This window comes from Podarcis vaucheri (assembly GCF_965113315.1).
Source record: "Podarcis vaucheri genome assembly, chromosome: 8".
Classification (NCBI taxonomy): domain Eukaryota; kingdom Metazoa; phylum Chordata; class Lepidosauria; order Squamata; family Lacertidae; genus Podarcis; species Podarcis vaucheri.
Genome location: NC_138766.1, coordinates 27382036 through 27407080, shown reverse-complemented (window position 1 = coordinate 27407080; position 25045 = coordinate 27382036). Strand labels below are relative to the sequence as shown.

At 41.0% G+C, this 25045-nt stretch overlaps 1 protein-coding gene across 1 annotated transcript in view; it reads right to left on the bottom strand.

The window, feature by feature from the left end:
• GMDS (GDP-mannose 4,6-dehydratase) overlaps nucleotides 1-25045 on the bottom strand; it is a 294024-nt gene that overhangs the window by 173262 nt on the left and 95717 nt on the right. The window contains exon 7 of the mRNA XM_082234602.1: nucleotides 15228-15355. Coding sequence (XP_082090728.1) covers nucleotides 15228-15355 — 128 coding nt within the window. The remainder of the gene's footprint in view (nucleotides 1-15227; nucleotides 15356-25045) is intronic.

Here is a 25045-nt window from a genome sequence, read left to right as displayed (position 1 = left end):
TAGCCCAATGCAAAAATCCTGAGAATCTATGTGGATCCGTGCTTTCTAACCACGTTTTTGTGGCATTGCGGCCCCATGAAACTGGGTGTGTGATTTTTTTGGTGCAGGCTGTAGCCATGGACATGCTATGTGAATTGATGGTGAATTTGGGGTGACCCAATGCAAAAATCCTGAGGATCCATGTGCTTTTACCTCCCCCCTCCCAGGCAGCCTCCTTTATCGCTAGCGTCCCTTATCTCCCTCTTGATCGCTTGCTGATCAGCTGCTCAGCGGCTTCTTTTCAACACCCCCTTCCCTCTTCTTTACCTTAGCGTCTTTTCCTTAGCTGGAGCAGTTTTTGCTCCTCTTTTTCTTCTAATTTCTCTCCTCATTGCTTGTTTTAGTATTCCTGTCTCCTCTCCTTGCAAGTTTGCTGTCTTTACCTCCCCCCCTCCCCTGGCAGCCTCCTTTACCCGCAGCCTTATCTCCCTCCCGATCGCTTGCTGACCAGCTGCTCAGCGGCTTCATTTCAACACCCCCTTCCCTCTTTCTAAAAAAAAGGAGAGCACGATCTGCTTTTCGCCCCTGGGTAAATCGGCTCCAGGGACCACGCATTCGCTCCATAAGACGGACAGACATTTCCCCTTACTTTTTAGGTGGAAAAAGTGCGTCTTATGGAGTGAAAAATACGGTATATATTTTTTTAAAAATTTTTTTGAATATAAATAAGTACAATAAAAGACATCATAGCACCAGCCCTTTGGTAACAAACAGTCAGCTCCAAAAAGCTTGTTAGAATAAGAAAGTCTTCACCTGCCAGCATAAGGGAAACAAGGAGGGAACCCATCTAGCTTCTCTTGGGAGGAAGTTTCAAAGTCTGGGAGCAGCCACCAAGAAGGCCCACTGCTGCGTCCCCAACAAGCCTGCCTGTGGGGGAAGTGGGATCAAAAGAAGGGCCTCCCTTGAAGACCTCAGAGTCTGGGCAGGTTCATATGAGATTCAAAGAAGTGATTTCCAATTGTACATGCTTTAAAGCAGTGATGTGGAAGCTTCAAGACTGTCACTCCAATTAGGCCTGGCAGGTCTAATTTGCCTCACCTAGCCAGTTCAGCCAAACTGCCCTATAACTGACACCATATATATAAGGTTCTGAACAGGTACATTCTCCTAAAAATCAATGCTACTTGCTTGCACATAATCTGTGGTCAGACTTGTGATCTTAATTTTATACCTCTATTATACTACACCATATGCATCACACGTCAGCAACTTGTACCCTCTAGTCTCCAAACACAGAGTAACTGGAATAAGAGGGACTGGCTGTGTGTTTTCAAAGCCTTTCAGAAGACAGGTGGCATGTGCAGCCTTAGAGCAGAGAGGACAAAAACAGGTCTCTTAAGATATGATCACAGAGCTGCTGAGATGGAATGGAGGTAGTGGGATTCTCCATATGTTAACTTTCGCCACAGAAAGCAATAGGGTCCTAAAACCTGAAAATGTGGGGGAATGTGAGCTGTACACAGGTTGAGGCATTTGTGACCCTCTAGGTCAGGGGTAGGCAAACTAAGGCCCGGGGGCTGGATGAGGCCCAATCGCCTTCTCAATCCGGCCCGCGGATGGTCCAGGAATCAGCGTGTTTTTACATGAGTAGAATGTGTGCTTTTATTTAAAATGCATCTCTGGGTTATTTGTGGGGCATAGGAATATGTTCATTTTTATTTTCAAAATATAGTCCGGCCCACCACATGGTCTGAGGGACGGTGGACTGGCCCATGGCTGAAAAAGCTTGCTGACCCCTGCTCTAGGTATTGTTTGTCAGCTCCAACCCCATCCTAACAGGTTTATTATGACTTATCAGTAAATGGGGTTGCATTTATCTAGCTGACTCTAGCGCAGCTCTTTACACCTTCACTCAATTAAAACTATGCTTCTCCTCAAGAGCAGATTCCCAAACAGTATAAAATACAGCCTTGGCTGAAACTGCTAGATCCTAAATGGAGCCCCCACCCTTCAAACGTACAGATGTCTGAGACACAGGAGTATTATTATTAGTTACCTGCGGCCAAGTGTGTATGTGTGTGTGTGTGTGTGTGTGTGTGTGTGTATATACATACACATGGACATTTGAGGCCTAGACCTATTTGATTAGACATGCATATTCACCATCCAGGTGCATTTTGCCTTTTTGCTGTTGCTCCCAGACAAAACCAGGCTTTTTTTGGCCTCTGATCTTCCTTGCCAGTTCTCCTCCAGCTGCCTATACGGAGTTTCACACAACATTCCTTGTTTATATCAACAGTGCACTTAAGCTCAGGGCAAGATGACTAGTCCCTCAGAGGGTGGCAAAAGTACAAAGCTAAGTACTGATCTGCAATTTCTGGTAATTGTGCTGCTGGCCATCCAGAGTTATGGATGGGAAGAATATAAAACAACCCTCTCCAACAATAGGTAAAATAAAGAATCCTTCCACTGCTCCCCCATGGCAAAAAAAACCTAAAAACTTGGGGCATTTTGGCAAATTGGAGCCCATTTCCAAAACCAGGCAGCAAAAAGGCTCTACCATGCTGAAATCATTTCCAGTGCTCAACTGAGAAACTTGAGGCAGCTGGGAAATCTTACAGCTAGATGAACAGCAGCTTGCAATAAAAGACAGTGTAAATAAGGTATATTGAAGCTAAATTGGATTCGTGTGAAGAACCGTTTATTTTGAAGGGGGTGTAAGTGGATGAATTAACGAAGAGAAATTAACTTAACTCAGTTAAGTTTAAAAAAAAAATACAGAAAAATGCCTGACCTGCTATGAACCTTTTAACAAAGAAGAAATCTTTGGGCTACCGGAACATGTTAAGCTCAGTGCCATGTCCTGCCATGCCCAAAAGATGAAAACTAGGAAGGGTAGCTTCTAGAAAGGCCGGTAAGAAATTTAACACCAATCTGAAGAACTTTTGTTTCTCTGAAATGAACTCAGCCCATCTCAAGTAGTAGCACAAAGAAATATGTGTTAACCCAATAACAGAAAACATGCTGGTGAATATATTTAATCAGCAGATTCTTAAAGGAAAAAAAAAGCATTCCTATCATCATTTCTTCCAAGATTTTGTTTATTGAAATAAAAACACCTACATTTATCACAGTTTGAAAGACAGCATTATTTGCCGTAATAGGTTAATTTTGAAAGTAACATTTTAACACATATTCCGTTTCCATATCTCTGAAACTCCTGTGCCCTAAGGGAAAGTTCAATTTAACTTATGCTGGACACTTGGGCCAGGTCTTAAAACCACGCTGTCATGATAGAGAACACAATGTTCCTTCCTCACTGACAGAGCTTCAGTCCTCCTAGCTGAAATAATTGCCCTGAGGAAAACCACTTTCCATGTCAATTTCCTAAAAAGGGGTCAAGTGTATATGCTCAGAGGGATCGGCCATGATGGCCCTAAGGAAATCTATGGGTTACTAGAGGAGACAACAGAGAGGCTCTCCAGGGAAAGGAAGTAGAAGCCACGGGAGTGGCCTGGCATGAAATCTCACCCAAGGCACTAACTCTATTAACAGAGCCATGGAGCCCTGAAAATGGTCCAGATGCACAAGCGAAAACGCTAGCAGCAGTATTATAAGGAAGAAGAAGGGGAGAAAGTGATCTAAATGGATATACAAGAATATGCAAGAATGATGGGAAAATTAAAGGAACCAGGGAAGGGGAAGAAGGGAAGTCACTGAATGTTTTTACTAAAAGAAATATATTAACAGTGGGAATGTGTATTTGAATGTGAATGTAATTTTGGAAACGATAAGTATGAAATTTATAAATAAAATTTTAAAAAGAAGTTGGTCCAGATCCACCAGGAAAGCCAGAGACAAAGCTAGGTGTTTTCTGGATGTACAATAGGAGATCATAGAGTAATAGAATCATGGAGTTGTAGAGTTGGAGGGGACCCTGAGGGTCATCTTAGTCCAACCCCCTGCAATGCGGGAATATGCAGCTGTCCCACACGGGGATCAAACCTGCAACCTTGGCATAATCGGCACCATGCTGTAACCAACCGTGCTATCCAGGCTGACATGGATGACCCATTCTTCTGACAGACAGCCCATTTACTCAATCAAACAGCACCACAGTTGAATGCAATTCTGATAAAAAATGAATCAGGTTTGTGCAATAAGGCTAGGCTGAAAAGACTTCCTCCCACAGCAGTTTGTGGGAGTCAGTGATTATGGAAGAAAGTAAGGTAAAAGGTAAAGGTAAAGGACCCCTGGACAGTTAAGTGCAGTCAAAGGTGACCATGGGGTTGCGGCGCTCATCTCGCTTTCAGGCCGAGGGAGCCAGTGTTTGTCCACAGACAGCTTTCCGGGTCATGTGGCCAGCATGACTAAACTGCTGCTGGCACACAGAGGACTGTGACAAGTGCCAGAGCGCACGGAAACGCCATTCACCTTTCCGCTGCAGCAGTACCTATTTATCTACTTGCACTGGCATGCTTTCGAACTGCTAGGTTGGCAGGAGCTGGGACAGAGCAACGGGAGCTCACCCCGTCGTGGGGATTTGAACCACCAACCTTCTGATCAGCAAGCCCAAGAAGCTCAGTGGTTTAGACCACAGCACCACCCGCATCCCCTAAGATTAGGCTGAAACAACTTCCTCCCACAGCAGTTTGTGGGAGTCAATGATTATGGAAGAAAGTAAAGAGGCCATAATTGGATGAACTACTGAGGTGGAGACAAAACCTGCCTTCTGCCTCTTCCGAATATACTAGTTTAAGTTTCCAGTTCTATGAAGAAAAATCACTGTGGGTGACAAACATAAATAAGCAAGTAGCCAATATCTACCTTTCCCCTTTCAAGAAGCAAATGTTCAGCCAGTAGAAGTGGACAGGAATCTCGTCCACACGTGGAGACAGAGTCCACATGGCCTTCATCTGATCACAGTTTAGAGAAATAATGCTGTTTCCCATACTTTAGTCCTCATCAAAACTGCCTAGATCATTTGTCTTTTGTTTTGTCCGTCTGAAATCTTAATAAAATGCTTCTAGATTAGAAACTTGAGCATTTCTGCCTGGTGCCCAAGGGGATCATAGCTAGTTGTCTTGATCAGGAAGGATGGTGTCTGGGAAGGGAGGACCTCCAACAGAGGAGAGAGGACAAATAGAAAAGGGGAGTGGGGAAGAGGAAGTACTTTAAAAAGAACCAGAGATGCTGCAGACCACCCAGGAGATAAAAAAAACCAATAAAAAAAGTCTTTTGAGTATGTACAGTGGCTAGTTGTCCAGTTTTAACTTTTCAAATGTTTCACACATTTTTCCTTCCCGTGCACATGTAGAGCTTAATTCACTTTCAGAACAAATTGCCCGAAAAAGCTTTTTCAGTTAGAGCTGGTTTACATATTTAATACGTATCAGCAAGGATATCTGAAAGTGACAAATGTTAGTTGTAATGATACACAAGTTCGAGACCCTACAACAAAACGTTGCTGCATGGACTTCCGATTAGGGCTCCAACCACTTCATTCTATTCCACTCATCCTCCCCTATCAGCCAGTCAGCATTCCATGCCCACTGAGCATGTTCATTCCTTGTTGTGGTGTTTGGGTTTTTTGTGTGTGTGTGGAAAGGGAAAAGGGGTAAATATACTTGCTTCTAATCCCAATAAATGTTGGTGGTCTTATCTGCCATGTTGCATCCTGATTTGATCTGATGGGCCAGAGTCAATGCCTCCCAAGAGCCATTCTGCTACCCCTACACAAATGTTCTAACACCATCTCCATTTAAAGTGTACCATTGCAAGGAGGGATAGAAATAATAAGGTGTCTATGATAATCTGTCCTTAAAACAAACCATTTACGTCAGGCTAGAATGGCTAGCCATACATCAACCCTGAATGTCAGATGAAAACTCTCAATTCACCCATATGCTTGATCATGTTAACAAACTTACCAGCACCTGGGAACATTTGGGATGCCACATTTTGCTATTACTCCACAGAGAATTTAGGGCAAGTGCTCCCTACCACATTCTGTTTTGATTAATTTCTTTTATTACACACCTTTATAATATTCCCTGTAAATTTTAGAAGTCTAGAAACCTAGAACAGAACATTGTCTTAAAACAGATACTCAAGATCAGAATTGCAGTCTAACACGTTATATCAGATTATAAGTAGGGCAAATTACATTAAAAAAGTACTTATAAATTACATTTAAATGCTGGTTTTGTTAATGTGCTTAATAAACCCACCAACTACAAATGTTGGTTATACAGTAGTCAAGCTGCTTGGTGTTACAGCACTATTTATTTAGAATTTAAAATCAACATCATTTGGGATGCTTGCACTGAAAAATTATATATATAAACAAATACGTTTCAACAGCCTATTGTATCAGTCTGAGAAATCTTCAACTGAATTATTGTAATCCCAATTATGTTTAGAAATTTAATGCAAAACAGGCACTAAGCACACATTACTAAGGCAAAGGGCCCCCCCCAAAACCATTAAAGTGCAGAAGTTTATTCATTATGTCAGCTTTCTCCTCCCTTTGATTAATGTAACTCCTAACAATCATGTTTGCTTCTGCTGCCGTTTCTGTTTCTGTTTCTCTCTCTCATACACACACGTTTTTCCAGTAGACCTGAAACATAGAGCTTGTCTTGTTTTCCACCCAGCTAGATACTGTAAAAATCTGAGAACATACTTGATTCTGTTTTCTCCCACCTTCCCTCCCTCCCTCCCAGTCTTGTCCTCCTCCCATATACTTGGGTGGGCAGATCCATGGGAAGCTTTGCTTTTTAGTATGGCTACCACAAAGCATTTTGCTACTCTCCTGGAGCACATCTGGGCTTTATATCAGCCCTTTAATTAATCCTCAGTGAAAGCCAAGCTATGACATTTTGACTGGGCAGGCTCCAGTTTTGGACAGGTCTTGATTTATTGCGACTGAGTCTCAACCAACTTTGATTTATTTCAGCTTTGGGGAGAAGGGCAAGTGCTGAACAGAAAAGGCACTGTTGGATGCAGATCACATGGTGCAAAGGGAGGACCTCCGAACTCCTACGGCCCAAATGACAAACGGCTCAGACAATTGCAATAAAAGGGCAACGCGGCTTACGAAAAGAAACCCAGAACACAAATTAGTAAAAGAATCCAAGATAACAATATTGAAACAATGCCTTCGGTAAAGTTCAAGCTGTTTGCCAGAAGTGCCAATGAAGGAAGTCCATGTCTTATCTCTGAGAAAACAATAAATCCCCAGCCACTCATTTGAGTTAATCATAGCGATCATCTGTATTCAGCAAAATACAGAGAAGCGGAGCTGCCGCTATCCCCAATGAGTTACTTTCATTAGAGAGGATGTTCCATTGTCCGCCAATCCAGAGTAGATGGCTGTCCTTTTATATCAGGTCTTCCTACATCCCAATCAAATTACCTTTTGATGATTAAGCAAATAAGCAAAGTGACAATTATTCTGTATAAAAAGAATAGTGCAATGAAAGCTTAAACGGGGGCTTTTTTTTTAGTTTTCTGTCCTTTTTTAAAACACACACACACAACTAAACTACTACTTTCAGGTATATGTTTAATTGTGACAATCATCACTGATAATCTGTAACAATCTACTAACCAACAGTAAACCACATAAGAACATACAAAGAGCCCTAACCCACTCCAGCACCCTGTTCTCACAGTGGCCAACCAAATGACCATGGGAAACCCACAAAAAAGACATGAGCACAACAGCACTCTCCCACTCAACTTCTCCAGCAACTGGCCTTCAGAAGCCCATCACCTCCAACAGTGGAAGCAGAACACAGCCATCGTGGGAGGTAGCCAAAGAGAGCCTCATCCTCCACGAATCTGTCCAATGCTCTTTCAAAGCCATCTAAGTTAGTGGCTTCTGAATTCCAGAGTTTATGTGCTGCCTGCAAAAGTATGTGCTTTTGTTTGTCCTGAATCTTACAACTTCAAGCTTCACTAGATGTATTATGAGAGACAGAGAAATACTTATTTCTATCTACTTTCTGCAAACCATGTATAATTGTATACACCCCATCATTTCACACCTTACTTGCTCCCCTTTTTAAACTAAAAAGCCCCCAAAGTTTTAACCTTCCTTTCCTCACAGGGGAACTGCTTCATCACTGTGGCTGTCCTTTTCTAAACCGTTCCCTGCTCTATAATTTTCTTTTTTGGGGGGCGGTAGTCAGGACCTTCCAATACGCCACCCCCTTCATAATTTATGGGAAATAAGTTTTCTGTGCATACATGCACACACTTTAGCAAGAAAGGGGAACTGCTGAATTTGTTCCCACTATTTAGTGTGCTTTTGGTGAGGGGAAAATCTTACCTGGATATATCTGTACTTTCAACTGGATATTAAATTATTATTTCCTACTCCTCACTGGTATGTATGGATACACATGGAGTCAGAAGACGAAAGCAGTTGTGAGAGCTGAGTTTTGCTCCCAAGCGTTCTGTCCCAAAACGTGTACAGCAATACACGCACTGTTGTGGCTGCCCTTGTGATTAATCCTTGTCTCTGGGGCAGGAGACAGCAAAGAGTTTACTGTCACTATTCTATCACCAGTGGGAGAATGCATGCACCCAGTGAATGCATGTCTTCCCTATCACCCACATTATCTAGGAGGAAAATTTTTCATACAAAATTCAAAAGTCCATGCAATACAACATCAACTTCAAAAGACTCCGGAAGGCATTAACAGTTATTTATTTATCATGCTTGTAGACCGCTTTTGTAAAAGGAAGAAAAAGAAGAAGAAAGTCTCAAAGCAGGACAAGCTGGACAGAGGCAAATCATGGGAAAATGTGAATTGTATTAAGTGAAATATATCAGCAGGTAGATTTTTTAAAAAAAATGTAACACATGTTTTGTGTATGATGTTCGTCTACTACAATATATGAGAGATGAGAGGGATGAGAGAGGGGAGAAAAACAGTGAAGTAGTAAGAACAACCATGCGGTAATATTGCCTGACAGCCATAAAATTTCACCGCATACTTATCCTGGTAACCAGAGCTGCCAGTCCCCTGAGATAAATTTAAAGCCTGCCAAAGAAGACCAGTTGGAAAGTTCAGCTGCTCTATCTGTGGATCATTAACATTATTTGTTAGGTCAAGCCACATCCCAGAACACCTATAGCTGAAAATTGAAGCATTTGTTCTAAACTAGAAGTGGCATATTAAGTATACCCTGCAGATTTGGGGAATGTTCTGACACGGAAGAAGAATCACAGTTGTTTAATATACAACTGTGGAGAACGGTCATTTTGTTGATAGATCCTCTTTGTAATAATGTCTAAAATATAAGCATCCTATTAAGGGATGTGTTCTCTCTATGAAACTCACCGAGTCTTTTGGGACAATTAAGAATGTGTGGTCAGATGCACGCCTAAGAGAGCCTAACTATGCAAACTATTTCCACCACAATATGGATGCAGATGAACATTCAAATGAGTATCTTACTGAAATGAAGGAAGTGTTGATAGAAGATGTCCACAACTGGAAAAGCGGTAGGATGCACATCTGGATGCACAGAAGATGAACATTATTCCAGTACCGTCATGTAATATACTGATGGGCAGTTGCTGACATTTGACTCTCTTTAGCTGGATCAGGTCACTAGGTTTTAAGGGGAGGAGACATTGTACACCATTTCACTGACTACTAACAAATTGCACCTTAAAACTAATGAACTTGATTATGCCATCTTGTAGACAGGAGCTCATTTCAGTTTCATGATTTTGTTGTTGTTTCTGCTGCAACTGTCTCAGACAACTAGCCCTATTTAAACAGATACAATAGGCTGGGCCACCGCAGGGTTTTAAGGGGTGGGGTGGGGGAGATGGCAAGAACAGCATCATCTCAAAACTCTGATTTAGTTTTAAATCACCTGCTGTTTCACAGGCTCACTGAATTTAAAAGAAAAAGCAACAAAACACACACATGGTTTTCAGCCATAACTTTAACAATAAATTTGGTACACTATATAACATTGTTCTAGAAAACTCTGCTTTGGACAGGAGAAGAAATGAGCTGCTTGTTATCTGACACATTTTAAAGATAATGCATTATCATTCATAAAGAAATAAAAGGTTAGTCTCCAAACTATGACAATAATAATTATTTTTCTCAATTGGGAAACCTTATACATGAAAGAAATCCTTCCTCTTACTTTTCAATCATTCCAACAGAGTTCTGAGACCACCAGTGTTAGAAGACCAGTTGGAAAACCATGGGAATAGCCTTGATAATAACACACATACAGTTATTGATGCACAGGAAACAAAACCAGATGGCTCTGCTAAAGAAAGCATTTATATGGGGGTTTTTTTTTGCTTTGTAACTCAACAAATGCAACCATCTTTTCTAAAGATGCAGAAACACTGAGATAGATCTGCATAAACAGAGATAGGCTTGGTTTTGTTTTAAATTCCATTATTCACATCTGGGAGAATAACTGCAGAAAAGCAACATGGTACAGTAGCTATGAAACAGATGAGCATAATTTTCCTGAAGAAAAGGAGGCCATTAACAACACTTACTTGTAGACACAACTGTGGTGCTTTGTAAATGAATACCATATGATTTACGTTAGACGGAGCTCCTACACATTATCATTAAAACCACTTTCTTGCCTCAATTATGTACTTTCAAATACAGAACCTATTCATGTCTGAAATAACTATGGCCTACATTCTTCTTCTTTTCCTCTCTTATTGCCAATCACTCACACTTATCCCACATACAAGAGAGTGGCTCCTATAAGCAGTGCATAATTTTTCCTTTATGTTCTGATGAAAAAAAGGCTGAACCCTTGCCCCGCAAATCTTTTTCCTTGCCTCACAAGAAAGAACCTTTCCTTTTTTCTCAGGTGGCACAGAGCCAGAAGTCGCATATATGACTATGAATCACAGAACTGCATTCCGCTATGAAAGAAGTGCTGGTGGCGGCAGGGGCCATGACTCAAATATTGCATTGGGATTTTTGTTTGCTAAAATGTTGCAGGCACTTAAAACCGGGAAGCTTCTTTTCTGCATGCAGTGCCTCACCTGACTGGATCTCTACCTTCCTGCATTAGTATCAAACCAGACCATTTCCTTTCCTGTCTGCCCTGTCCCTGCATCCATCAGGCAGATCCCCCGATTCTGATGTGGCCAATGAACTGCCCTTTAGACTGTCCTTCCTGTATGGTACTTTGACCCTTTGCCTAACAGCTGCATGATATCGCTGAGACTGTCAGGCCCAGATCATGCAGATACAGTCTGGGGTAGGGAAAACACAATAGCAGCTTCTATGACATCACACGCAGGAGTAAAATTCATGGATGTGATTAGGAAGCCCACTTACGAATTTAAACGGTTCTCTTTTGTCCGTTTTAAAATAAAACAAAGAAAAACGGGATTGAAGGAAATAACACTTTACAGGCAACAATATTGACTCGTTTCCAGATTAACGTGATCAGAACTTCAGTCCCATAACAGGGATTTCCCAACCCTTCCTCCTCATTGTAGCTGTTACAACCACCAAAAGTCACTCCACAAGTCCAGGAGCCCTTGAATAATGCAGAGTCTGATGTATAGGGAAATTAGTGACAACAGAGGCAGGGAGTCATGTATGTTCAGAGAACTTCCATTTGCACAAGGCTCATCCACCCAGTTTCTGAGCATGTCCGCTTGCTATTGCAGCTCTCCGAGTCACACACCACGTCACTAAGAACATAAGAAAAGCCTTCTGGATCAGGCGAATGGCCTATCTAGCTCAGCAAACTGTCCTCACAGTGGCCAGCCAGATCCCCCTGAGAACCTCACAAGCAGGACCTGAGTGCAACAATACTCTCTCCGCTAGTGATCCCCAGAAACTCATATTCAGAGGCATACTGCCTGCCTCTGACAGCGGTGGAAGAAACAGCCATTGTGGCTAGCAGCCACTGATAGCATTATCCTCTATCTCATTCATCTAATCCATTTTAAAAGCATCCAAGTTGGTGGCCATCATGGCAGCAAATTCCATAGTTTGCTTGCTATGTGACAAAGTACTTTTGTCTGCCCTAAATCTTCCCACGTTCAGCTGCAATAGATGTCCCCAAGTTATAACAGAGGGAGAAAAACTCCCTCTTTACACCATGCATACTTTTATGAACATCAAGTCTTCTCTTTTTCTTTAAACTAAAAAAGCCCAAATGTTGTACCTGATCTCGTAAGGGGAGTTGCTCCACCCCTTTCGTAATTTTCGTTGCTTTTTTTCAGCTCAACAAGATGCTTTTTGAGAGGAGACAACTGGAATTGTACACAGCATTCAAAGCGTGGCCACATTGTACATTTGTGTAATGGTATTGTGATATAGGCAGTTCTTTTTTTCATTTTCATTACCTTTTCTAGCGATACATAGACATTGAATTCACCTTCCCCCCCCCACCTGCTGTACATTGGGCTGACATCTTCATTGAGGTATTCACTTACCATCCCCAAGATCTCTGCTCAGTGCCAGTTTAGCCCCCATGACAATGTAAGTGAAATTAAGATTATTATTTTTTGCTCCTATGTGTATTCCGGAATCTCCACCTCTCAGGAGTAGAGTGGCTTTTCAGGGGGTGCAGGGGACTGAAATGGGTAGGCGCAAACGTTGAAACTCCATCATATAAGTAGAGTTCTGCTTGTGCTATTCTAGATCCAAACCCATAGCTAAGAACGGGGACCGAATGAGACTGTAGAAATGTTCAGGGTCCACTTTGCTTTGCTCTTCACAAAAATGGTAGTCTATGACCACATAAGCCAACAACATGTAAATAGCTTGACATTTGGTATTATGTGAACCAATCCTAATGTTTTTCCCACACCAACTTTTTAATAAGACTGCATATTTGAAAACTATCTCATTACAACCAGAAATAAACATGTCCTCAAATTCCATCCATTCATGATTTTTGGCATTATTTGTATATTTAGTTGTTGAGAAATAAAAAGTTGGTAATGGATTGATACGTACGTTCTCACTGCTCCAAGTTAAATGTTTGTGGGAATGTATATTAATTTGAATTAGGGCTCTCCTGGGGTTATGCAAGGATTTTTGTAACATGTCTTGCTATTTTTTTTTTACATTGTATAGGAATGAATCATTGACTGCTAAATGCTTACTGTTGCACTAGTATTAGAACGTATCTAACAGATGGTTTATTGAACTGTCCTTTACCAAATAAAAAGGAATGAATCATCTTCACAGAACAAAACAAGACACAGAAGATTCATATATCAGCACTGCTGATACATTACTTATCCCCCCCATCCCCACCCACAGTGGTACTGACTGCCATCCAAAATATAATCTAAACACACTTACATGCGACCATAATGTAACCTGCTTTCATCATGTGTAACATCAAAACATTATTATAAGTTGATTTTAGTAGGCAGATTCTGAGATCAATATTACTCATGCAGATGATCATGCAAATATTTAAGTCACTGTTGTTTCTAACAGCACCACATTACCTAAGTACATTGTTTAAATATTTTTTAAAATAAGCACAAGAGATTCAACCCACAACATTATTCTTTCTGCATACATATACTCCACTTGTGATTGTTAGCTTGAGAAATATTGCACCACTGAAAGGTCAAAAATAATACAGTATATGTCTGACAGAATTACCATGGGAAGTCAAAATCCCTGTTGTGTATCAACAAGATATAAATGTAGAAGGGGTTCTGAAAGGCCTTCGGTACTAGTAAAAATATTCTAGAAAGCTTCTAAAATGCTCACAAAAATATCTACATTTGTTGCACTCTCCAGTAACTATACAGCAGTGCTAAATCTTGAAGTTTTGCTTTCCAGTCCATTAAATCCTGGAACAGTTGTTTATTTCCGTTTTAAAGTTTCATAGTCCGGAATTGAATGCATTTTGCAAATTCAGTGTCTCCAGGAATTAACAAGGGACCTATTATGCAGAAGTTAATCTCTGGGGAGTGAGATATTCAAGATGACCTCTATCACAGTTATGAATTGCTTCAGAACAATTTTGGGATGGCTTCAAATCACGTGAAAGATCTGGAATGTTACTTACATCACCAACATGTGTTACTGGTGGAGACCCCAGCTGAGTGCATTCTATTTGGTGGCCAGCACATTTGGAAACTCACTGGTATTGCTAAATAAACTCCACTCTTCTTTCCAGTGCAACGAATATTTGCAGACGTTGGGCCAGCATTCACACACAGAGAGAAAACTTTAGGTTGAAAAAAACGCCCCAGTAAATTCTGCATTACCAAGGAGGTTTAGACTGAAGGGTGGGGTCAGGTGCAATAGAGAGGCTCATCCTTAAATCTATGCCTATTTCCTCGCAATTGTTTATGGAATCAAACTTGTTATGTTTAATGCACATCATTTATGTTTTAAATGAAGTATTTCTGCTGGGGAGTTTTCAAAATTCCACTTGAAATGGAAAGATAAGGGCAATTTCACACTGCTACATTTATTGATGTGATCATATATGTGAATATCAACCACAAGGAATAGGTTCTACATGTGGCACTAAACCTTTTCCCAGGAGCCATAATTGAAGATAGTGTGGTTGCCTCCCTCTTTGTGCAGTCTGGCACACTAGGCTTTCTCCATGTGGTCATAGACCTGCACACAACCGTGAGGTGGAAATTAAGATTTTCAAGAGAAACAAAAATCAGTTCTGACATTTCTCATAGTTGGCGACTGTATGATTCTCTCCACACACACCCCCCCCCAAGTCATAATTGTGAAAAACACTGTTTATAAACGTTTGTTCAAGTTACATAATGGTAACTGCACTATTTCCTAAACTAACCTTTGCAACAATTATATTCAAATGAGAGAACCGGAATGGCCTTCTGGAATTAAGATGGGAATTGTTTTGTCTCATCACTGCAAGAAGCCATCAAGAAATAGCAGGATTTTGAAAGCTTTCAGCGCAATTGAAATATATCATCTTAATACTTAACATGACCACAGAAAGAACATTTTGGAGGTGAATGGAGAGATACTTCATGAATACTTGTTTCCAGCCCCCTTTCAGAAGAATTTAGCAAAGAATGTAAACCTGAAAATCTCTTTTTAATATGCACGAGGTAGTCTTCTGCATTACTTCTCTAGATAAGCTGAGAGAAATGTATGGTTAGAGGTATATCTCTGTGTGATGTACATTTTCTCTGAAGCTGTTCCAATAAAACATACAAAAAGCAGTACTTTAAAGCAGACTTTTCACCAACAGCATACCTCAACATAGTCCTTGGCGTGACCCCAGTCTCTCTTGGCATCCAGATTGCCCAAACTGAAACATTCCAGTTGCCCCAGGTGGATCTTAGCAACGGAACGACTAATTTTTCGAGTTACAAAGTTAGCCCCTAAAATAAAGAGAAAGATAGCATAACGGGATTAGAAACTGTCTGGTAACTGTCTGATAGCTGATCCCAAGAAATACAGTTTATGATAATTTCTTTCAGCCTTCCCTCCTCCTTGTATCAATCACCTAAATTCTGTCATCATTTATCATTTCTGAAAGCCAAGGAGTGCCAACATACATGTCACATTAGCTATAGTCTCTCATCAAATAACTTTCTTTGAAACTCTAAGCATCCCTAATCTGAAGCTTCAGTATTAAATCTGGCACGAGGCCAAGAAAAGCAAATTCAAATAGAGACTTCTGAAAATAAGAAAATAAAAACAAGACTGCAACCCAAACATTAAAGGCTTGGGCCTTGCCAAAAGTTGGGGTGAAATAGAAATTTGCATGCTAAAACGTTTAGCAAGAGAAATGAGATCTCAGTCACCTGTAACTTGTTATCTGAGCGGTCATTTGTAGAGTAGCAAATGTGAAAATTAAGAACTCTTTAGAGCAGGCATGGCCAAACTTGGCCCTCTGGATGTTTTGGGACTACAACTCCCATCATCCCTAGTTAACAGGACCAGTGGTCAGGGATGATGGGAATTGTAGTCCCAAAACATCTGGACGGCCAAGTTTGGCCATGCCTGCTTGAGAGCTCTCAAGAGGGCAAGAAGGAGACACCTCTGCTCTTCATTCATTTGAAGCTCAAGCAGACCCAAATAAAGATGCATGTGCTGAACAGTCCAGAGTCCACTGAAACTTAAGACTATAGACTACCAACAAAACCGGCTGAGAGGGACTGAGAGAGATTTAAGGGCCTCGGACGTGAGGGATCCAGGCTGAGAACTGATAGGTTGATGGACATCCTTTGGGGATCGAAACCGGGAAAGGGGGGGGTGAGAGTTTTGGAATGCAAAGGGTGTATAATTATAAGTTGTTTTTTGTTATTTGCTTTGTAATTAATATAAAAATTGGGAAATTTGTGGAAGGGAACTTGGGTCGACCTTAGAAAAGGGTGTAATGATGAGTACTGTGGTTTAATCTAGGTATATAAGTTACATTTGGTTTATTAAGACGAATTAAGTAAAATATTAATAAGGTAAAAGTTGGAGATAAGAACTTGCTGAATTAACTATTGGAATTGGGATGCAAGAAGGGGAGGTGTGGGGAAGTCAGGGAAAGCGGTTAAGAAATTAAGGATTTGAAATTATACATGTTTGTCTTTGTGTTTTTATGTCTGTATTGTGTATTGTGTGTGTCTATATAAATTGTGAAAACCCAATAAAATTTTTATTTAAAAAAAGAAACTTAAAGACTATAGAAGTGCTCAGTCCTAAGAATCTGCCCATTATGATGATAATTAACTATGTGCAACTAAACACGTCTGAAGTCTAGGAGCCACAAAACAACTCCAAGGAAGAGGATGTATGCCTCCTAGAACATTTAGAAGGTCTGTGGAGTGTCTGCGATGGACATTTAAAATCTGAATTCTATATAATTACACAATATGAGAAATATTGGGAAATTTTTAATGTCTGATGTTTTACAATTTTTTTATATGTGCTGTAAGCCGCCCAGTGTATAAATTATAAATTATTATATATAATAATATAATAGTAATAATAATAATAATAAAGCAATAAAATACAATTAAAAGCCACACAGTATATATCACAGCACATTGCAACGGCCACAACAAGCAGGAAAAGAAAATAATTAAATGATCCACCAAGGCTCGCAGCAATTTTCAAGTGGTCCAAGGGGGAAAGTTTAGGAACCACTGTCCTAGATCCTTGTACTTATATATGAACAGGGGTATTCCCCTGAGATTTAGGGCATGCTAAATGCAGCCTAGATGCTCCACAACAGGGCGTGATGTTACTCTTGGGCCACATAGGTAAGCTTTGCCTTTGACCAGGGCTGCATAGGCTTTGGGTTGGAATCAACAGCACATCTCCTGCTTCCTCTAGTTGTGTGAAGTGGGGCATTAACCTCCTCACAGCAAAATAAAATTCTATGCTTTTGAAGGTATAGTCTAATGGCAGAAAGACTGGATTAGCAATGAATTAGTGCGACTGATTCTTCTTGGGTTTAATAGATCTGTAAGTTTTTCACACAAAGCAGAGCTTTACAGCCAACTAGCCTTAGCTATTATCAAGTGAGTACATTTAGAATATTCCAGTGCTTTTTTGGGGGGGGGGTGTACACAGGGGTACGCATACCCCTAAACATTTTGTGAATCTAACTTTGGCTTCATTGAGGGGCAGTATTTCAATCTGAGTAGGAAAATGAGAGTACTCCTAAACATTATTTTAGGGGGGGAAAGCACTGGAATATTCCATAACTAATGTTATTTGCCCAAAAATGGAAGGAAGAAGAGGCCCCGACGAGAGAAGAATAGATACAGAAGTTAATGGACTATGCAGAAATGGCGAAACTTACCAGTAAAGTAAGAAATCAGTATAATTTTTTTACAGAAAGGAATGGAAATGGTTTATTGAGTATTTACAAACGAACTGTAAACAGATCAAAACATTGGCAGAATTAGTGTAAAAACCTGCAGTTTCAAAATATATATGAGAGATATATATGGGAACAGATATATAAAAGAATATGTTGAGATAATTTGGAGTATGCAGGAAGATGAAAAGAAATGTACTCAGTACTCAGTCAGTTTTATTGCACATAGCCAAAGGCTGCCGCAATGTACACAGAATTATTTGACAATTAAAAGAAAATATACTGAATTGATAAAAAAAGACTTAAAACATTTATATTATTAAAACATTACGTACTCTAAACAAAGCTATAAAAATACCCCAATGTACAAATAAAAACATTAAACAATAAAATTCATAAGCTAAAATCATCACATGGTCCCTAGTGTTAAAAACAATATCAATTAATACAGTGTGCAATTACAAAGATAGAGCTTAGCCTGAGGTAGATAGATAGGATCAAATAAATTCATCACCTTTACAGTTAATGGCTACCTTGGCTATATCATTTGCTCTAATTTTCCTAGCAGCAGTTGCAAAAAGTGCTACCCGCCAGGTCACATACTTATCTGTGTCTGCAAGGAGATATAAAATCATGTCAAGGGGTTTCTGGCCAGGGGACCCTGTCATTATAGGTACCAAAAATCTTTTCCTTGCATCATTATATAATGGACAGTGCAAGATATAATGCATAAGGTCCTCTACTTCAGAACATCCCCTAATGTAAACACGTTCGTTTTTTGGTATGCCTCTGTGTCTCCCATCTCTATAAGTAGAGCTTATTGTATTTAGTCATAGCTCTGTAAAAGCTTTTCGAAGCTGTGCAAAAGTCAATTCATTAAAATAAGATATGTGTTCATTGACCTCTCTAAGTTTAAAATACAATGGGGCGCATGTAGATGTGCACATAGAGTTTAGATCGTTTTTAGTTGCCACTGCCCTTATGGTTCGTTTAAAAATATTTTTCTGTGAATATAAGGGGAGTTCTTTAATCTCAGTCACTGAGAGGTCATATTTGCCCATCAGTTGGGCAGCATGATGTACCCAGTTTTTAAGGGGTAATCCATTTGAGAGCTCAATCAGGCATTTTTTTGGTAGCCTAGTGTTGTCCATCTGTTGAAAAGAAATGTAAAGAACCACAGAAAGAGGGGGAAGGGAGTCGGAGTTTGAAATGTTAAAATTATGATTGAATAATTGTTGTAATATATATAAATGAAAATTATAAATAAAAAATTAAAAAATTGAATATTCCCTAACTATCAGTAGATTTATTCTGCAGTAGATCAAAGGTTTTAGCTGCTCAACTGAAAACCTATGATAACAAAAAAGGAACCAAGAGTTCCAAATGTGCGGAGAATATTCTAATCAACACAATAAATTTTATTATAACTTTTCTGGAAATTACTGTGTCTGCTTTTGAGCTTTGTAGCAGCTTTCTGGCATTCTGGAACACAATCATGCTGCAGTTTGATTACCCGAGAGCTGAAATACTCTTTAGCAACCCTCCCCTCCCCGCCCACAACTCCCCAAGAAAGTAAAAATATACAATCCAGGTTTCAGACTGCAAAAAAAGCTAGCAAGTGAATCGAATAGCTTTCAGCACTGCATGTCCATACTTTGTATCAGCAGCGAGATCTGTAATCATCATGTGCATTGCAGTGAGTTTTAGTGCCTGACCTACTGGGTTCAATCATGAAAGCTTCCGTTCTGCAATGATTACCTCTTGAGGGAACATTAAATATGTTTGGAAGAATGGTTGAGAGCTACCAATTCCACACACAATTGAAGGACTGCAAATAGTATACAGGAGATGGATGGCCCCAGGTCTCTGCATACCAGGCAATTTACTAAATATGGGAATTAGCTGCCACTGTAATGTATTACAAGGGCCGTACAGTGCAAATATATCCACTTCTCCTGGTCCGAACCAGATAATTAAAAAATAAGCTTTTATTTTTTAAAAAAGTAAATAATGGGATGGATCTACAAATGGGGAGGAAGGTGATTTTTGTTTATTCCGCCTTCCCCGTGCCCCCTGGGACCCCCTCAGACAGCACGTGAGGTGGCACAGAGGGCCACAGAGAGAAATGGTATTGAAAAAATGTAATAATAATATCTATTACTCATAGCCCACCCATCTGGCCAGGCCTCCCCAGCCACTCTGGGCAGCTCCCAACAGAATATTAAAAACACAATAAAACATCAAACATTAAAAACTTCCTCAAACAAGGTTGCCTTCAGATGTCTTCTAAAAGTTAGATACTTGTTAAATTCCTTGACATCTGATGGGAGGCCCTACCAAGAAGGCCCTCTGCTTGGTTTCCATGTAACCTCACTTCTTGCAGTGAGGGAACTGCCAGAAGGCCCTCGGCCCTGGACCTCAGTGTCCAGGCTGAACAATGGGGGTGGAGACGCTCCTTCAGCTATACTGGGCTGAGGCCGTTTAGGGCTTTAAAGGTCATGACCAACACTTTGAATTGTGCTTGGAAACGTACTGGGAGCCAATGTAGGTCTTTCAGGACCGGTGTTATATGGTCTTGGCGGCTGCCCCCAGTCACCAGTCTAGCTGCCGCATTCTGGATTAGCCCCACGTAGAGAGCATTGCAATAGCCCCAGAGGGAGATAACTAGAGCATGCACCACTCTGGCAAGACAGTCTACAGGTAGGTAGGGTCTCAGCCTGCATACCAGGCTGAGTTCAATAACTAAAATTTTGTAATTTAAAGGGTAGCATTTTGTAGTCTTAAGTTCTCTTGCTAGAAAAAGAAGAAACCATACACAAGGTTAACATGAATCAACAGGGCGATGAAGCAAAAAAAGAAAGAAAAAAGAAAAAGTTTATGCTCTTCTAGGCTGCATCAACAGAAGTATAGTGTCCAGGTCAAGGGAAGTAATAGGTAAAGGTAAAGGAACCCCTGACCATTAGGTCCAGTTGTGACCGACTCTGGGGTTGCGGCGCTCATCTCGCTTTATTGGCTGAGGGAGGCGGCCTACAACTTCCGAGTCATGTGGCCAGCATGACTAAGCTGCTTCTGGCAAACCAGAGCAGTGCACCAAAACACCGTTTACCTTCCCGCCGGAGCGGTACCTATTTATCTACTTGCACTTCGACGTGCTTTCGAACTGCTAGGTTGGCAGGAGAAGGGACCGAGCAACGAGAGCTCACCCTGTTGCAGGGATTCGAACCGCCAACCTTCTGATCGGCAAGTCCTAGGCTCTGTGGTTTAACCCATAGCGCCACCCGCGTCCCTTTAAGGGAAGTAATAGTCCCACTCTATTCTGCCTTGATCACACCCAATTCTGGATGCCACAATTTAAGGAAAATATAGACAAGCTGGAATGTGTGCAGAGAAGGGCAACCAAGATGATCAAAGGTCTGGAAACCAAGCCTTATGAGGAATGGTTGAGGGAGATGGGTATGTTTAGCCTAGAAAAGAGGAGACTGAGACGAGATATAACAACCATCTTCAAATATCTCAAGGGCTGTCACATGGAAGAGGGAGCAAGCTCGTTTTCTCCTGCTCCAAGAGAAATGACTTAAGAAGTGTCTCTGTTCCTGAAAGTCTGAGGCTGTATTCACATCCCTGTTTACAGTGCACACACTGCATTTCCAGTGCTGGGTTTTTAATCTCTGTTCACAAGATGTTATCTAAAATGCATATGTATCCTGCACTTTGTTTAGGAGGCTACTGCTGTTTGATCTGTAGCTTCTCAAACAACCTTCACACTGACTGGAGTTGTTAAGCCATTCCTAATTCTTCTCTAGTCAAGATGTGATGAGTACACAAACAGAAACTAATCTGACACCAGGGAAGCTGTAGGGATGTGAACAGCTGCTGGTGGCGGGAAGGGGCGGCAGCAGCAGGGGAAAGAGCTGTAAAAGGCATTGGGGGAAGCAACTTCACTGGTACAGTGGTACCTCGGGTTAAGTACTTACCGTAATTCGTTCCTGAGGTCCGTACTTATCCTGAAACTGTTCTTAACCTGAAGCACCACTTTAGCTAATGGGGCCTCCCGCTGCCGCCATGCCACCAGAGCATGATTTCTGTTCTCATCCTGAAGCAAAGTTCTTAACCTGAAAACACTATTTCTGGGTTAGCGGAGTCTGTAACCTGAAGCGTATGTAACCTGAAGCGTATGTAACCTGAGGTACCACTGTAATGTGAACACATCCTTAGTTGCTCTATAGGGTTACAATTATGCAGATGACATTCTAACAGGAAATTGGTCACAGGAAAAGGGGACTGTGAACAAGCCCACATGTGCTGAAAGATGCTTGGAATATCTCCCAATAAATACACAGGCCTAACTGTTTCACCTGAGAACAATCTTGGAAGATAACCGAAGAGTAGAGTTGACATTCTTTAAGAAACACAATGCAATCTGAACACTGAGAACACGCTTCCTCAACCTCGGCCCTCCAGATGTTTTTGGCCTACAACTCCCATGATCCCTAGCTAGCAGGACCAGTGGTCAGGGATGAGGGGAATTGTAACCTCAAAACATCTGAAGGGCCGAGTTTGAGGAAGCCTGATTTAGAATATTTCAGCAAAATGTCTCTTCATAGATCTCTTCCCTCACGAAAGCACAACTGAATATAAAATATTAAGTGAGCAACAACCTGGTTTCCATTGAACACAGAAACGAATCTAGAACCACACATCCTAAATTTGGAAGTCACTGCCTTTCAGTGGAAAGTCAGTGTTCTCATTAAGTTTTGAAAGCAAAAGAAAACAATTTCCTCTTTGACCTTGTTTCTTATAGAAGGAATCCAGGCCTTGGAGACTTCATATTTTCCAATCTGCTGCCTTGCTGATTGTGGTAATATTTGTGAGCTGTTGGGGCTGGATCTCCCTTCAGGCCTGGTTAAGCAAGACAAGACACTGGGAAATTGTCATGCCTCGTTGCACCACTACGATGGGAGAGCTGATGCCTTATTTGCCCACCAAGCTCTGCCAAAAGCAACATTACTTAAATCGTAGGTACTCAAAACTTAAAGCAGGCTCGCTTGAAGGAATGTTAAACTTTGAAAACCGATCATTTGCAAGCATGCATGTTCTGGGAAACAGTACTTACAATCTTTTTGCAAGCACTCACCAGCAGCAAGCCTTTTAAAATAAACTTATTATGATTGCTCTTCAATCATCATAATATTGGGTTCTGGTGTGCGAGGCTGGGGGGAATACCCCAAAATTGGATAGAGGCAGCTGCTATGGGGGGGGGGGGGTTACACTAGCAGAAGTTGCCACCTTATGATTTTTTGTGATGCTCTCAGACCGCAGCACTGCACTGCACCCCATTTAGCAATGTCCCCTTTCTTTCCCTTGGGAAAAACCTTTCAGATGGCTCTGGGGCTTGCCTGAGGGGCAGGGAAGTCAGCTTCTGCCAGTCTCAGCCACACAGTCTTCTCTGAATCCAGCATATTATTTAGACACATACCTGATTTTTAAACACGAGATTAACAGAATGGCAAAAGTGTTGAACTCCAAAAAGGAAGGAAAGAGTCTCAGATTATAAATACAAGTGAAATGAAGAGCACAGAGAAAACCCAAGCTCTAAAGATCTGTACTATTTAACTATGGTGGATGTCTATCTGTCATGGATGCTTTAGCTGAGATTCCTGCAATGAACTAGATGGCCCTTGGGGTCCCTTCCAACTCTACGATTCTGCGATTCTATGTTTCTCCTTAACTTAACCTAAACATGCATTCAGACTTTCAGCAGAACACATGAGGGCACAACTGGTGTGGGGGCAAGGAAACCATGTATGCCAAATTCCTCTCAACACATCCAAACATCCGATCTCTGTATTCCTGACCAATGTGCGTTCAGCATGATGGGCTGAAGAGATATTCTAAGTACATTCAGCTGAGCATGGCTAGAAGCCCCTGCAATCAGAAATCTTGCATGATTAGCTGAATGTGCTTAGTCTCTTCTTTCAGAGGTGAGCCCTCCCACCGCAGGGTAGCTAGGTCATCTCTACCAACCTTAAAGAAAGATTTTAAGTCAAAGTATGACAGATACCTGTATGAACTCCTTACACAGCTGAAGGGAAGGGAACAACTGCTCATCTAATCTTCCCCAATAATCTTAACTCTCTCTGAGCAAAGACTCAGACTGGGGAGAGTGGATATGTCACAGACCACAGAGACATGGTTACCCTTGCCCTTCTACTTTCCAAGACCCAGAAATATTTCACCTGCCCTGCTTATCGCTACATAAACTAATCTTGGTTCAGCTGTATTGCACAGGCACTCCACAAAACAGCAACATCCTAAAGCAAAAGATGTGGCTTAGGAGGTTAACATCTAATATTCTTCTGTCACATATGTTGATATGTCAGTCTTCATAGAGAATGCTTTTATGAGCTTTATTATTATAAATCGAGTGACAATCAAAGAAGCTATGCAAAGCCAATTTATATAACTTATTATACAAAGCAGCTTTTATACAAAACAGTTACTGGCAGGTAGCCATGTCAGAGAAGGAAAGGCATCGTTATGAGCCGCTCATCGTTAGAACGTTTCTGTTGTTCTCATTACTTGAAAGCAGGAAAGCCTCTTAAAGTTTTTTGATCCAAGCTGTCATTTGTCAGGGAATGGGGACAAGACAAATGACTGTAAAGCAATGCAATTGGGTTTCTTACCTCTGCAATGTCTTACTTGACTCCCATGAAACATCCCCCCCCCCCCGTTATTCATTCCTGCCATGTTAAAGTAAACTTATGGACTACCCAGAAACAGATGAATGCAATCAGTCCAGCAGAAATGATATCTTTTTACCAAAGGAAAGCAAATAGCTTTGCCTTCCCTATAACAACTATTTCTGAAACTTAATTCAGCCTTTAAATAGTTTGTACAACATTAAACACAAGGTCAGGCTCAGGGAGCAATAATTATTAAAGATTAAGGAGAATACTGAAGTACTTTGCTGAACACTTAAATCAACTGAGAGTTTCACTTTCTTTTTTTGATGTTAAATGATACTATTGATTCTTCCCCCCCCCCCGCCCACAATTGACAATGACTGACCTAGGCATCCAAGGAAAGGCTGTTCACCAGTCATTTCAAGAGAAAATGGACCAATCAAGGGTCACAGAGTAAGAAGAAGCCCTGCACTGAGATGCTTGTATTTATTGTCCTTGGTATGGTGGCGCTGTGGTCTAAACCATTGAGCCTCCTGGACTTGCCGATCAGAAGGTTGGCGGTTCAA